We start from the raw sequence: 14,995 nt of genomic DNA on the forward strand, positions 1-14,995 counted from the left end.
CAGCTTATACATGTACTTTACTCAATCTTGTGAAAATGACAACATTTAATACAATCTTTTGTTAACCCTAATTAACATACTAAATATCTTAAATGGACTTGTCCACCACCTCTTAACATGGACAAATCAATTGCATGCCATCTGATCATGGTCTGCACTAAATTGCTATTCTGTTAAGTCTATATTTTTAAATTTTCCCTAAAACTGATGAAAGCTTTTGTCCAGGTTGAGAAATTAATTAGTTTCTTTAATGTAGTTAGCTGGTAATTTTGCCAATATCGTTTTTTCCATTGTTCATCATTTAAATTTTTCTTGGAAGTTGGAAAGTTAAATTGAGTAAGAACATGTTCTGAAATTGTCAAAAGAAAAAAGAAGAAAATCAAATGTGTAACTCAGAGTAATATACATGACTGTATTAATATTATAATGGATGTATTTTTCCAGAGACTTACAAAAAATTGTATAATTCTTGTAAATCATATGAGTTTATTTATTTTATTGGATGTCATTGGGGTGCATTAGCGCCAGCTAGCACCCTTATAGCATTATGAATAATCGCTTACTATGGTTTCAACACATCTCTATCACACTGGTCAAAATAGGTTCAAGACTTTGTCATGGTATTTAAGAAATCATAATTACCCTTTCTAATTTAAAACTGACTGGCCATTTAACTACTAAAATTTCAATCCTTTTTTTATTTTTTTCCAGTAAATATTGATCAAATAAGAAAACATGAAGCTAGTCAACAGGGGGTACCAGCAGGTACGGGAGGAACCAGAAAACCGGTGAGACGACAGAATTCTAGACGACATACCCTCTCTAGTGGAATAGACTATAATGTGGTATGGTATTTTATTATTCGTAGCTACTTCGTAATACATTACAATTTACATATTATGAAATAATAAGTTGGGTTTATATAACTATGGATCAGTTTTTGAATATTTCTGTATTGTGTTTTACTTAGATTTGATACCATATTGAAATTGTTAAAGAAATATATATGCACAAATATGACATATCACTGGTACAGACATATTCAATTCAGACCAAAATAATTTTATTGTAATGATGGAAAAAAAGAATTTGTAAACTTGGATTTTGTAATATTTTTATGATTTCAGCCTGTATAATTATATGTATGTAAATGTTCAATTGCACTAAGTAAGTAAGTTAAGTAATGTTTAATAATATATTTTGATTAACTCAGATCATGACTTTGAAATATTTTACTGTTCCTTTTTGGATCATTAATTCTAATATGTTTTGTGCTGAACAATGGATATAGTAATTACTGTTTTAACATAATATATTTTCACCTTAAGGCTTTCCTTTTTAGCTGGCAGGTGTAAAAGATAATCCTCCTTTTAAAGGGGGATCCCTCTGAAGCAATGAAAATAGTATAATGACATATGCAGACTCTGTTTGATTGAGTCTGTTCATGAAAAATAATGTTTAAAAGTGCAACATCTCTCAAGCCCCTTAATGCCTAACAACAGCTTAATTCAACACTGATATGCTGGGATCAATGTTCTCAAAAGACCTAAAAAAATATCAACACAAATTTAGATGCAGAATCTGTGCTATTTTATCAGACATGGATTTAGCTGAAAATTTTCAGATAAAATTGGGATTTATAGAGAAGTCCCAGCTATGTTATCTTTTATGAATTTATTTACAGTATCTTTTTTTTGAGTATCTTTTTTTTGACAGCCCACAGAGAATTGCATTGTTAAGCTAATTTGCAAATATTTATCAATATGTATACAGCTACTACCAGCCCTCTTCTTCACCAAATTCAATCAACCATCTAAGAATTTTGCTCTTGAAAAAAATTTGGAGAAACCCTCTCTAAAATTTTAAAAAGTTTTGTCAAAAATTTTAAAAAAGGGAAAAGTGCTAAAATAAACAAAAAAAGAGTATAAGTATGCCCCCATACCTATTGGGGGTGAATAAAAATAGCGTTCCAACCTATGACGGAAAGGGAAAAAGTTTAGTTTCGACTATTTCTTACTGGAAGCATAGTTTTTAGGGAAAACCTTTCCCTCAAATATCATATTGCAGGGTTATTATTTTGTTCAAAAACTTAAATTTTTTCAAAAACTGACAATGTTTAAAATAATTGAACTGGGTATCCCCTTTAAATTTAAAGTGCATACAAAGGCTAAAAAATTTTTTCGGCAATGGGAAGGGTAACACTAGAACAAAAAGGAGGTTGGGGGGGTTTAGGTTAAGGGGAGCGGGGGGGCCATAAAAAAGATATTGTTGTCCCCCAAAAAAAAAATACGCTGAAAAAACATCCTGCAGTGTGAGTAGTGTTTTAATATCATTTAACTGTGATGTTGATGTATTTAACAAAAATTCATTTACATGGTACTGCACTGAGCTGTGATTTATTAATGTTATTCTATAAACAATATTTATTGATATTTGTGAATTTTTATGCAAATTTTAGTTTATTCTCCGCTATAAGTTGAGTCAGGATTTGGATAAATTAAGATTACAGTGAAATATGGATTAATTGACAAAACTTTGAAATTTACACAAAAAAGTCATTTAGAATACTGTAACCCAACGAATATTCGCGACCAATTAATATTCGCTTTATTCGCGGATGGCCGCGAAGCGCGAATATTTGTTTGCGCGAATAAGTCCGCACGATTTCGCAATAAATTGGAGAGAAATTTTTATTTTAGACGTTGTTCATGCAAAGCTACTTGACCGGATATATTCGAATTTTACGGGCACCTGTTAGGAAGTAATGAATTGTTATGAATATTGCCATAAAGCAATTAAAGCACAAACTAAGTAAACTACTTCTATTTTATAAATATCAAAAGAACTCTAATGTCAATATAGCAATCAAAAATAAACATCCACATTTTAATACAGTTTATGAAATACTAGTAGGGCCTATTGTCATCACGTTCCGTATAGGTAACTATACGGAGCATGTGTCAGTTTATTAATCGTTTGACAAAAGTGGGAAAACTATCGAGCATCACAAAAGGCTATTGTTTTTTTTATCCTATGAAATAATTGTTTGAGTGAATTGTTAAGACAAAGGTGGTATAAACCTATCGAGCATCACAAAAGGGTATTGGGTGTACATAATTACAAACAGTGAAATACAAGATGGTTTTGTACTACATGTACATATATGGAGAAAATGTTTGCTGAATTGTGATCACAATTCACTTTCCAATACAATATAAGGCTAGCGTTATATTAATCCCATTTAAGACACCAATAATGACCTCAATTATTGAAGATTAATAGTCGGCTTATGGATTTTACGGCCCCATCGGACTTTCCAATCCGCGAATTTTTTTTTTTCGGAAATCAAGAAAACGCGGAAATTAATATTCGCGAATATGTCCGACCTCGGCAAAACGCGAAAATTTGTATTCGCGAATATAAATTGGGTTACAGTAATCACATAAAGCTTATTATTTTGTGATTATTTTCAAAATAATTTATGTATTTGTTTCCCTGAATGTACCAAAACATATTGTTTTGGTGAATACCATCTACTTTAAATTCTGTGTTATATTCATCCACTTTAATTCAGTGTTTATTATTATAATGTGTAAAATTATATTTATTAAATTGATTATGTCAAATTAAACAGGAGCAATGGTCTAGTGGTTTAGGTGTCTACCTATCATCACAGAGATCATAGGTTTGAGCCCTACAAGTATTACTATTGTACATCTCCTCATACATCACCACTTACCAGTACTGATTTACTCAAGGTAGCGGACCGCAAGAGTGGTTCAAATCAACTTTAATCTTATGTCACAATGAAGCATTAAATGATTTGTTTCAACTATTTGTTTTCTATTAATTTACAGGATGTGACATTACAGTCACAACAAGAGAGGATGGACTTTGTACGCAGCAGAATTACAGATGTTAATATGAACCTGAAAACACTCATGCAAACTTCAGAATCTGTAAGTGTTTTTGTCATTTTTTAAAGAAAATTGAGCCGCGTCACGACAAAACCAACATAATGGGTTTGCGACCAGCATGGATCCAGACCAGCCTGCGCCTCCGCGCAGTCTCATCAGGATCCATGCTGTTCGCTATCTGTCTCTCTACTTGTAATAGGGTTTGCAAGCAAACAGCATGGATCCTGATCAGACTGTGTGGATGCGCAGGCTGGTCTGAATCCATGCTGGTCGCAAACCAACTATGTTGGTTTTGTCATGACACAGCTCAGTATTGTGATTGAAAATTATGCTTTTTTCATCTGCTTGCTTAAGCTGAATAGGTAGAGAATGAGATTTGTAATCAAGTAACAAGTAGTCACTAGTTCAATTCTCAGGCAAGGTCTCTTGTCTGTGATAATTGATCTAGGAATATGAGTCTGTTCATCATTTGTCTCTCACCACTTATTCAGAAAGTATAATTAGTAGTTGCTCACCTGCAGAGAAATTGGTAATTACTGGTTAATTATCCAGGAAAGGCAGACAGGTGGACAGAGATATAACCATAAATGTGTTAATACAGCATTAATGTAAATAAACGAAATTGATATTATATTTTCAAAGCAGTATAATTATGTTTTTTGCATTTTAAAGCTGATTCATTTTTCATTGAATCAAATACATGAAATTCAATATGTAGTTATGAATAAGTAATATATGATCTTAAGCCTGACCTCTAAAGCCTACCCTCTAGACTGTCGTTTAAGCCTTAACTCTGGGATGTTGTTCAAGTCAGTCTTCTAGGTTATCGCTTAAGCCTATGAATATGATGACACAGATTTTCAAACTTATTTTTATGCCACCGCAGCATCTGCGATGCGGTGGCATATAGCGATTCACCTGTGTGTGTGTGCGTGTGTTTGTGTGTGTGTTTGTGTGTGTGTTTGTGTGTGTGTTATATAGATTATATAGTGAACTTAAAAAATCTTCTTGTGAAAAACCACTAGTCCAATTTCAACCAAACTTGGCAGGATTGTTCCTTGGGTGAAGGGCTTCCAAAGTTGTTCAAAGAATTTCAATCCATGCAGAAATCTGGTTGTCATGGCAACCAAAAGGAATTATAAGAATAAATTTAAAAAATCTTCTTGTAAAGACCCAAAAGGCCTAGAGCTTAGATATTTTGCATAAGGCATTGTCTGGTAGACCTCTAACAAGATTGTTCAAATTATAGCCCTGGGGTCAAAATTGGCCCCGCCCCGAGGGTCATTGATTTTCACTATGTACATATAGTAAAAACTTAAAATACCTTCTTGTAAAAACCCAAAAGGCCTAGAGCTTAGATATTTTGGCATAAGGCATCTTCTGGTAGACCCTTACCAAGATTGTTCAAATTAATAGCCCTTGGGTCAAAAATCGGCCCCGCCCCGGGGTCATTGATTTTCACTATATGTACATATAGTAAAAACTTAAACACCTTCTTGTAAAGACCCAAAAGGCCTAGAGCTTATATATTTTGCGTAAGGCATTGTCTGGTAGACCTCTACCCAGATTGTTCAAATTATAGCCCTGGGGTCAAAATCGGCCCCGCCCCGGGGGTCATTGGTTTTCCTTATATGTATTAGTAAAAACTTATAGTAAAAACTTCAAAAAAAATTCTTCTAGCAATTGACAAATGCTAGAGGTTAGATATTTTGCATGAAACATTGTGTAGTAACCTCTAGCAAGATTGTTCAAATTATAGCCCTGGGGTCAAAATTGCCCCTGCCCTTGGGGGTCATTGATTTCAATATATACATATAGTAAAAAATAAATAAATCTTATTGTCTGAAGGTACAAGGCTTAGAGCTTTAATATTTGTTAAATTATATCATCTGAAGGTACTCCACAAAATTTATTCAAATTTTGCCTCTTGTGTCAAAATTAGCCCCGCCCCCTGGTGGCCATAGGTTTTCCTTATATGTATATAGTACAAACTTAAAAAATCATCTTCTCTAAATTTTTACAAGGCTAGAGTTAAGATATTTTTGCATGAAACATTGTGTAGTGAACCTCTGTCAAGATTTGTTCAAATTATAGCCCTGGGGTCAAAATTGGTTCCGCCCCGGGGGTCATTGATTTTCATTATGTACATATAGTGAAAAAATAAAAAATATTTTTGTCTGAAGGTACAAGGCATAGAGCTTTGATGTTTGATATATAATATCATTTATAGGTCCTCTACCAAAGTTGTTCAAAATTTTCCCCTGGTGTCAAAATTGGCCCTGCCCGGAGGCAGTGATTCTCATTATGTACACACAGTAAAAACAGAAAATAAAACAAATGTTTTCTGAATGGGAGAAAGCTATAGCTTAGATATTTGACTTGAAATGTTGTTTGGTGGACCTGTATCAAAATTGTTTTGAATTAAACCCTTGGGTCAAAATTATGCCTTGCCCAAGGGGACAGTGACCTACTTTCTTGTCCTTTGATGTACAGCAATGACATTTTGACCATGTGCACAGTTTTAGTTGTAAAATTGAACTTTGATATCAGGTGACCTAGATTTTGATGATGTGACCTACTTTCTTGTCCTTTGGTGTACAGCTATGAAATTTGAACCATGCGGTGGCATAGCATTTTTCTCAAATGCAATCTTGTTCTTTATGTTTGTAACACAGGTCTGACTTGTTTATTTATTGCTGCTTGCTCTCTTTGGATAAATTGTTCTAGTCAGAGAAGAAGCATGCAAATGTTATTAAAAGTAGATAATTAAGAATTAAATGTTCTGTTTTTTTTTAACAGGGATTTCCAGCTCATATGAATCTTGCCATTAGAAGTAGTGCATTTCCTGATGATAAGGCAACGAAATGGCTCAAAGAGCAAAATAAACAGCTTACTCAGGTATGTTTATAACTTAATATTATATAATTCAATGCTTGTGTAAAAAGATACCAGTTAAGGCTTAGATTTAGATATTTTATTGTTACTCATCAATAGATGTTTTTGTTTGGTATTACGGCGCCCCAACACAATTTGGATCAAACGGCACTGAAACATGAAAGATGATTTGACTAACCTCGGGTCTATCAAAGCAACACCTGGGATCAAATCTGCCTCTCCTGCTGGAGCTAAGAGATGCATAGACTCCAATTATTCGAACCAGTTTAGGCGCTTCTTACGTGGGATAAATAGTAACTGCAGTTCTTATGCTTCAACAATTAAAGGCAACCCCTTGGGCACAAGGGGGTTCTCATCAAAAGATAATCAGGAAATCTAGATCACATTGAGTATGACTTTGTCATAGATTATTTTTCAAGTTCATAGAGTTTCAGGAGTGTTAAGTTAAATTTCAGATATTTCCTTCATTTTTATAAACACTCAGTAATATCAAAGCAAGACATTATTCAGTACACCTTCTTGTCTATATAATTAGTGTGTACATTGACTTCTTCAGCCAATCAAAGCAAGGCTTTCCAATGCATTTTCTTGTCTGTACATGCACATTGGCTATTAATACCTAAGCCATTCAAGCATACTGGTTTTGTATTTGTTATTTTCAGGAAGTGGGGTCAAAGAGTGACAGAATTACACAGCTAGAGAAAGAGAAGGCTAGTCTTATCCGAGATCTGTTTGAAGCCAGGTCAAAACATAAAACAAACTATGATGATACAACCTTCATGTGATATTACACGTTTCACACATTATATGTGTCTTCTTTTGTGTTAAGTGTGTGAAATGTATGTTACGAACAGACAGAAGATGCTCTTTGTATTTGAATGTTTAAGTGTTTGTAAACCACGGCATTGAAAACTGGATCAGATCCATTAACCCAATGGTGCCTTTCCTCAAGAAAATTGGAAACGGACATGTAGACAGTGCTATAGATATTCACCAAAATGAAGAATATAAAAGTGTCTACTGGAGTGCAGACCTTAAGTTGGACACAGTTAATAAAGCAATATTCCCAAAAAAGCCTAGCTTGACACCTTGTGTTTGGGGTTAAGCTATAATTGTGATTTTTGGAGGAAGTTTTGATATAATCAATTCTTTGTATAGCATTTATTTTTGTATTGTTTTATAATCTATGCAAGCTAAATCTTTATATTTCTAAGGCTTTTTTTATAAGGCTTTTGAATAATGTTTTGATACATGTATTTTATAACTGAATAGCTGTCCTTGAATTACATTAATTTTTTCTCAAGGAAAATAATTCATGGGTATTATCACTAGGTTCTCAAAAAAAAACAAGATAAAAAAGTATTTAATTTTAACAATTGTCATTTTTGGTGTGGTTTGAGTTTTTATCAAGGTTGTGGTAGGTGTTTTTTTTCCGTCCAGTTTAGTTGTAGGTCATTTGTTCTCCATTGCTGATATATGTGTGGCAGTATGAGAAATATAGATGTTATTACACAATGCTGTTTAAAGCCTGGAAGATAAATGCCCAATTATGACAGGAGCTCTTTTAGAAATGGTGTGCGGCAAGAAGAAACAAATGTATATCAGAACTTAAGATTTACAATAATTCTGCAGTTTTTCAGGGACAGGAATCTTAACATTAAGAAAGTTATGATATTTGCATTTTCACATTATATGCATGCTTAAAGGTAAAGGTGTTTCATATTTAATTTATAATTATGTACATACAATTACGTACTTAAGAACAGAAGGGTACTTAAGAACAGAAGGGGATGCATCCATGGCTGAGTAATTAAGACTTAAATCTTTTGCACCCCATCTGCTGTTGGTTCAATCCTGCAAGAGACATGTAATATTGTCATATGTGAAAAGCTATTCAGGTAGCTTTACTAGCTTACTAGTCAGTGGTTCTATTCAGATGCCTACTTTTTAGCTCACCTGACCACGAAGTGGTCATGGTGAGGTATAGTGATGGGGCTATGTCCGGCGTCCGTCGTCGTGCGTCGTTCGTCGTCAACAATTGGGTTGTTAACAGTCTAGCAGTCACAGTTTTGATTGGATCATCATCAAACTTTGTCAGAATGTTTGTCTCAATGAAATACAGATCGAGTTCGAAGATGGGTTATCTCAGGTCAAAAAACTAGGTCACAGGAGCTAAAAATAGAAAAAGCTTGTTAACACTCTAGAGGCGGCAGTTTTCATCCAAATATTCTGGAAATTTGTCAGGAAGGTTGTTTTGATGATATCTAGGTCAAGTTCGAAGAAGGTCAAGTTCGAAGATGGGTCATCTCCGGTCAAAAACTAGGTCACAGGAGCTAAAAATAGAAAAAGCTTGTTAACACTCGAACAATTGGGTTGTTAACAGTCTAGCAGTCACAGTTTTGCTTGGATCATCATCAAACTTTGTCAGAATGTTTGTCTCAATGAAATACAGATCGAATTCGAAGATGGGTTATCTCGGGTCAAAAACTAGGTCACAGGAGCTAAAAATAGAAAAAGCTTGTTAACACTCTAGAGGCTGCAGTTTTCATCCAAATATTCTGGAAATTTGTCAGGAAGGTTGTTTTAATAATATCTAGGTCAAGTTCGAAGATGGGTCATCTCGGGTCAAAAACTAGGTCACAGGAGCTAAAAATAGAAAAAGATTGTTAACACTCTAGAGGCTGCAGTTTTCATCCAAATATTCTGGAAATTTGTCAGGAAGGTTGTTTTGATGATTTCTAGGTCAAGTTCGAAGATGGGTCATCTCGGGTCAAAAACTAGGTCACAGGAGCTAAAAATAGAAAAAGCTTGTTAACACTCTAGTGGCTGCTGTTTTCATCCAAATATTCTGGAAATTTGTCAGGAAGGTTGTTTTGATGATTTCTAGGTCAAGTTCGAAGATGGGTCATCTCAGGTCAAAAACTAGGTCACAGGAGCTAAAAATAGAAAAAGCTTGTTAACACTCTGGTGGCTGCAGTTTTCATCCAAATATTCTGGAAATTTGTCAGGAAAGTTGTTTTGATGATTTCTAGGTCAAGTTCGAAGATGGGTCATCTTCAGTCAAAAACTAGGTCACAGGAGCTAAAAATAGAAAAAGCTTGTTAACACTCTAGTGGCTGCAGTTTTCATCCAAATATTCTGGAAATTTATCAGGAAGGTTGTTTTGATGATATCTAGGTCAAGTTCGAAGATGGGTCATCTCCGGTCAAAAACTAGGTCGCAGGAGCTAAAAATAGAAAAAGCTTGTTAACACTCTAGTGGCTGCAGTTTTCATCCAAATATTCTGGAAATGTGTCAGGAAGGTTGTTTTAACAATATCTAGGTCAAGTACGAAGATGGGTTATCTCCTGTCAAAAACTAGGTCACAGGAGCTAAAAATAGAAAAAGCTTGTTAACACTCTAGTAGCTGCAGTTTTCATCCAAACATTTTGGAAATTTGTCAGGAAGGTTGTTTTGATGATTTCTAGGTCAAGTTCGAAGATGGGTCATCTCAGGTCAAAAACTAGGTCACAGGAGCTAAAAATAGAAAAAGCCTGTTAACACTCTAGTGGCTGCAGTTTTCATCTAAATATTCTGGAAATTTGTCAAGAAGGTTGTTTTGATGATTTCTAGGTCAAGTTCAAGGATGTGTTATCTCCGGTCAAAAACTAGGTCGCAGGAGTTAAAAATAGAAAAAAGCTTGTAAACACTCTAGTGGCTGCAGTATTGAGTCAAATATTCTGGAAATTTGTCAGGACGGTTGTTTTGATGATTTCTGGGTCAAGTTCAACGATGGGTCATCTTAGGTCAAAAACTCGGTCACAGGAGCTAAAAATAGAAAAAGCTTGTTTACACTCTAGTGGCTGCAGTTTTGATTTAAATATTTTGGAAATTTGTCAGGAAGGTTGTTTTGATGATTTCTGGGTCAAGTGCTAAGATTGGTCATGTCCGGTCAAAAACTAGGTCACAGGAGCTAAAAATAGAAAAATCTTTTTAACACTCTAGTGGCTGCAGTTTTGATCCAAATTTCCTGGAAATTGGTCAGGAAGGTTGTTTTGATGATTTCTAGGTCAAGTTTGAATATGGGTTGTGTTCTGTCAAAAATTAGGTCACATTGCCCAAATATGGAAAAATCTTTATAACACACTAGAGGTCACATGTTTGACTCAGTTGTCATCAAACTTGGCCATGATGCTTGTTTAAGACATTGCTTGGATGCGGTTGTGTCAGGTGAGCGATCCAGGGCCATCATGGCCCTCTTGTTACAGAAATGATACTAATACAAAGTGGCATCTGAGATCTTACTCTTACAATCCCACGGGGAAGTAACCAGATGAACTATATAGGGTCATTGTGACTTAAAAGCCAACCCAAAATATACCAACAGGAAAAATTAACGTACTGCAAGCTTGTGATATTTATTTATATTCATGCAGTCCATAAATAAAATTTTCTATGATCTTATAATTTTATGTCTCTACTAAGGGATGTTGGTTGGCATATAGGATTGCCCTTGTCCATACATCACGCCAACTGACAAAACAGTGAATTGTGGGGCCATCCATGTTGATATGGATACATTTCTACTTTTTGTCATTATATTTATTGTAAATTTTTACTTTGCAGTTTTACATTATGATATAGTGTTTATGCCAAAGAAACTATGTTGCTTTTTTTCTTGAGTTTTGGGGTTTGTTTTTTTTTCATTTTGTACAAAAAAGAAACGACTGCTGTATTTAAAAGGAAATTTTTGATTTTGGAAAATATTTATTTTATAAACAAAAACTCTTACATTACTATTATTTACTTGAACTCTGAATTTCTTGAAGATGCTTACATATTGGAGGGAGTTTTTGGTAGCATGATCATATTGTCACCTTAGTGCAATAACAGGTTAACTGCTATTAAGTTATGTAAAGAGTTAGCCTGTTACTGCACTAAGTTGATGATATTAACTTGTTTTTATAAATATTATATACTTGTTGAACTCAATAGTTTTATAGAAGACTTATTTACTTGTTTACCCTCCTGCTAGCCCATGCCATTTTCAGTAGGGTAGGTAAAGATAGGTAAAATATCTTTTTCGCAAATTTTTTTTCCTATCTAAAATTTTATGAAATTCAAAAAAAAAGTGTGAATGCTTAGCATCTGTTTTAAAGACGTTTTCGGTAGTTTTCTGTGCGCATCGTTATGCGCATCCAAGAAAGATAATCACGGATAATTAATCTTCAAATGAAGGTCAAGTTGAATAGTATTCGGATAAGTGTTTAAATTTCGGCTATAAGCAAATAATGAGTAAATAATACAGAATAGATATTTCTAAATGTTCAAAAAGGAGATTGGTTCAAAAGAATAAGAATAGACAACATCACATAAAGGATTTCTCCAAGCATTAGTACGACAGCATTGATGATAATTCTGCGCGCGTTACCCCACCCACTTGTGGTATATTGACAAAAGTGCGTCGCGACTTGATTACTGGCAGACAACTGGGCAAAGAAGTTTAAAATGATATATTTTAAAAGTGTTGAATTAAAAAAACAAAATTAATATCCAAGAAATGTTCAGAATTTCATTTTTTTCTTTGTAAATTTATGAATACTTGCTTACTGTTTGGGTATGTTAGTCGAGTGAAAAAATAATAGAAATGTTTTAAAAAAATATTCAGTATCATTTACTTAATATAACATCAAAAGAAAAAGATTTTCTTATTACAACATGTTTTATATTTGACAATACATTTAGTATAACACTGATATTTCTTAAGAAAGCGTGGTAATTTGGACAGTTGGCATATGCGGTAACCATGGAAACTGCCCGTTTACAAAAAACTAACACTTCAACATATATATTTTATTTCTATTTTTGAATCCACAATCAAATATTACTTGATATATCAATAATGTAGAAAATTCTATAAAAGAAATTTCTTGATAGCTTTAATTTTTTATAGAAAATTTTCATGTTTATTTTTCTCATTTTTTGTTTAGTTAAAAAGCATGAAAACTCATTTTTTAAAGAAATATGTTCAAACTATCGTTTGTTTTTATACAGAACCCTTAGATAAAGCAAGCTTTGTATAAAATTATGTTTATTGTGAGTGTAATAAGCTATTTTATACATTATCATAATACAGTTTGGCTATTTTGACAATTTTGAGATATACGGTTACCATGGAAACTGCCATTTTTCAAAAAATCCAACACGCCAACAGATATTTTTCTTTTTCTTTTTGAATTTGTCATTAAATTTTACACAATATACAAAAAAAAATAGAAAATCCTATGAAACACTTTTTTCAATATCTCTAATAATTCTGAGAATTCATGTTCATTTTTCTCATTTTTTGTTCGGTTGAGGAACATGAAAAACTGATTTTTTAAAGAAATATGTTCAGATTATCATTTGTTTCATACAGAATCATTAGATAAGGTTATCTTTGCATAAAACAATGCTCGTTGTGTGTTTTAAGCTATCTTATGCATTTTCTATTCGTTATAACACAGTTAGGCTATTTTGACAGTTTTTAGATGTACGGTTACCATGGAAACTGCCATTTTACAAGAAATCCAACACGTCAACATATATTTTTCTTTTCATTTTTAAATTCGTCATTAAATTTTACTCATCATACAAAAAATTTAGAAAATTCTATGAAAGGATTATTTTTTCATAAAACTGTAGAAAATGTTTTTAAGTTCAGAACCAAAGTTTAATTATTTTTTTCAACATCTATCCCAGTATTTATTATTTACATTTCAATATAATTATGTAATAATTGGATTCCAATTGTTTAGTAAAAGGATTTTATTTGTCTGGCAATAAATTTTTTGGGGTAGCTGTGATTTTTGTGGTTAGGTAGTGGAAAGGAAAATAAGCAATATTTTAATATTGATGATGAAAATTACTTTTTGTGCAGAAAATAATTACATTATTTTGTAGTATATTTCATGGAAAATTTAATATATTATTTTTTGCTTTCGAGATTATATGCCATGTAAGTGTTCATGTGTAATGTGTACAGACTATATCAATATGTACATTTGTATGCAATTTTTATCAGTATTTATTAATCAGATATTTTGATGTGTTGTGATTTCATACTGCCCCATGTGGCACACAGGAAATGATTCCGGCATAATTCTTTATCATATAAATGTATGTATAAAATATTGTGAGAGAATTAATATTTGGAATGTAGGAGGTTCAGGGGAAGAAGATTTTGAATGTTTAATGTAATATCCTTGTAAACAACATTGGCATTATGCCAAAATAAATTGATATAGTATCAAGATTATAGGTGAAAATTGAATTACTTGCAGTTTAGAATCATCAAGTTATATATGTTAAATAAATGTGCTAAATGATCATTTAAATTGTTATACATGTAATAATTTTAAGACTTGTTCAAACACTTAAGTACTAATGTACAATGTATTTTTAGCACAGTTGATGAGTAGAAATATATACGGAATATTATTTTGAAGTAGCTTTCTGAGGCCTTGTATTTTTCTACGAGCAGCGGTGGAAAATTGATATCAATTTTCCATGTTGCGAGTAGAAAAATACATAGTCTCAGAAAGCTACTATAACATAATTTTCCTTTTATTATATACCTTTTCGTTTTATTCAGAAAATGAAATGTAGTTGTCAAGAAATAAATTCATGACTGACGGATGAATACGTAATTCTTGCAAACCGGCCACGCCTTTAATAATTTTGGTTCCTGTTTCCAAATGCAACATTATACAAAGCAAAGATCGGAACCAATGTCAAAAATAGTCCGGCACTTCATAATAGTACCATATTTGTCACTAACATAATACGGAAATTTCTATCCGTTGAAGCGTATTTGCGCTTCAATATTTGCGTGTATTTAAGGGAGAAAATTTACAGGTATATAATAAATTACAATCTCAACAAATGTTAATAATATTTACTTGTTGACACCAGGAAATCTAGAGATTAATAATGATGTTCAAAGTATTTTCTTTTATACAATATATTCCATTGCAACCAGATCTCGTGTAGCTTTGTTGCATTAATTGTTTGTATCATTATTACCAATGTATATTCTTAATAATGCTTTAATTTTTATACCCAAACAAGATCTGATTAGTATTTTGATCTGATATATGTTATTTTTTTATCTTTTTAGCTCACCTGTCACAAAGTGACAGGGTGAGCTTTTGTGATCGCTTTTC

General features: G+C 32.9%; 1 protein-coding gene across 1 annotated transcript; it reads left to right on the forward strand.

Moving 5' to 3' along the window:
* Positions 1–2,284: 2,284 nt before the first annotated feature.
* LOC132746216 (suppressor APC domain-containing protein 2-like) lies at positions 2,285–8,163 on the forward strand. The gene is made up of 4 exons (XM_060735295.1): positions 2,285–2,311; positions 3,858–3,959; positions 6,717–6,815; positions 7,475–8,163. Exons 2-4 carry the CDS (start codon positions 3,888–3,890, stop codon positions 7,595–7,597), a joined length of 294 nt encoding a protein of 97 aa, XP_060591278.1. The 5' UTR covers positions 2,285–2,311; positions 3,858–3,887; the 3' UTR covers positions 7,598–8,163.
* Positions 8,164–14,995: the final 6,832 nt, after the last annotated feature.

This window comes from Ruditapes philippinarum, unplaced genomic scaffold (genome assembly GCF_026571515.1).
Source record: "Ruditapes philippinarum isolate M1 unplaced genomic scaffold, ASM2657151v2 ctg18230_1_1_1_1, whole genome shotgun sequence".
Taxonomy (NCBI): Eukaryota; Metazoa; Mollusca; class Bivalvia; order Venerida; family Veneridae; genus Ruditapes; species Ruditapes philippinarum.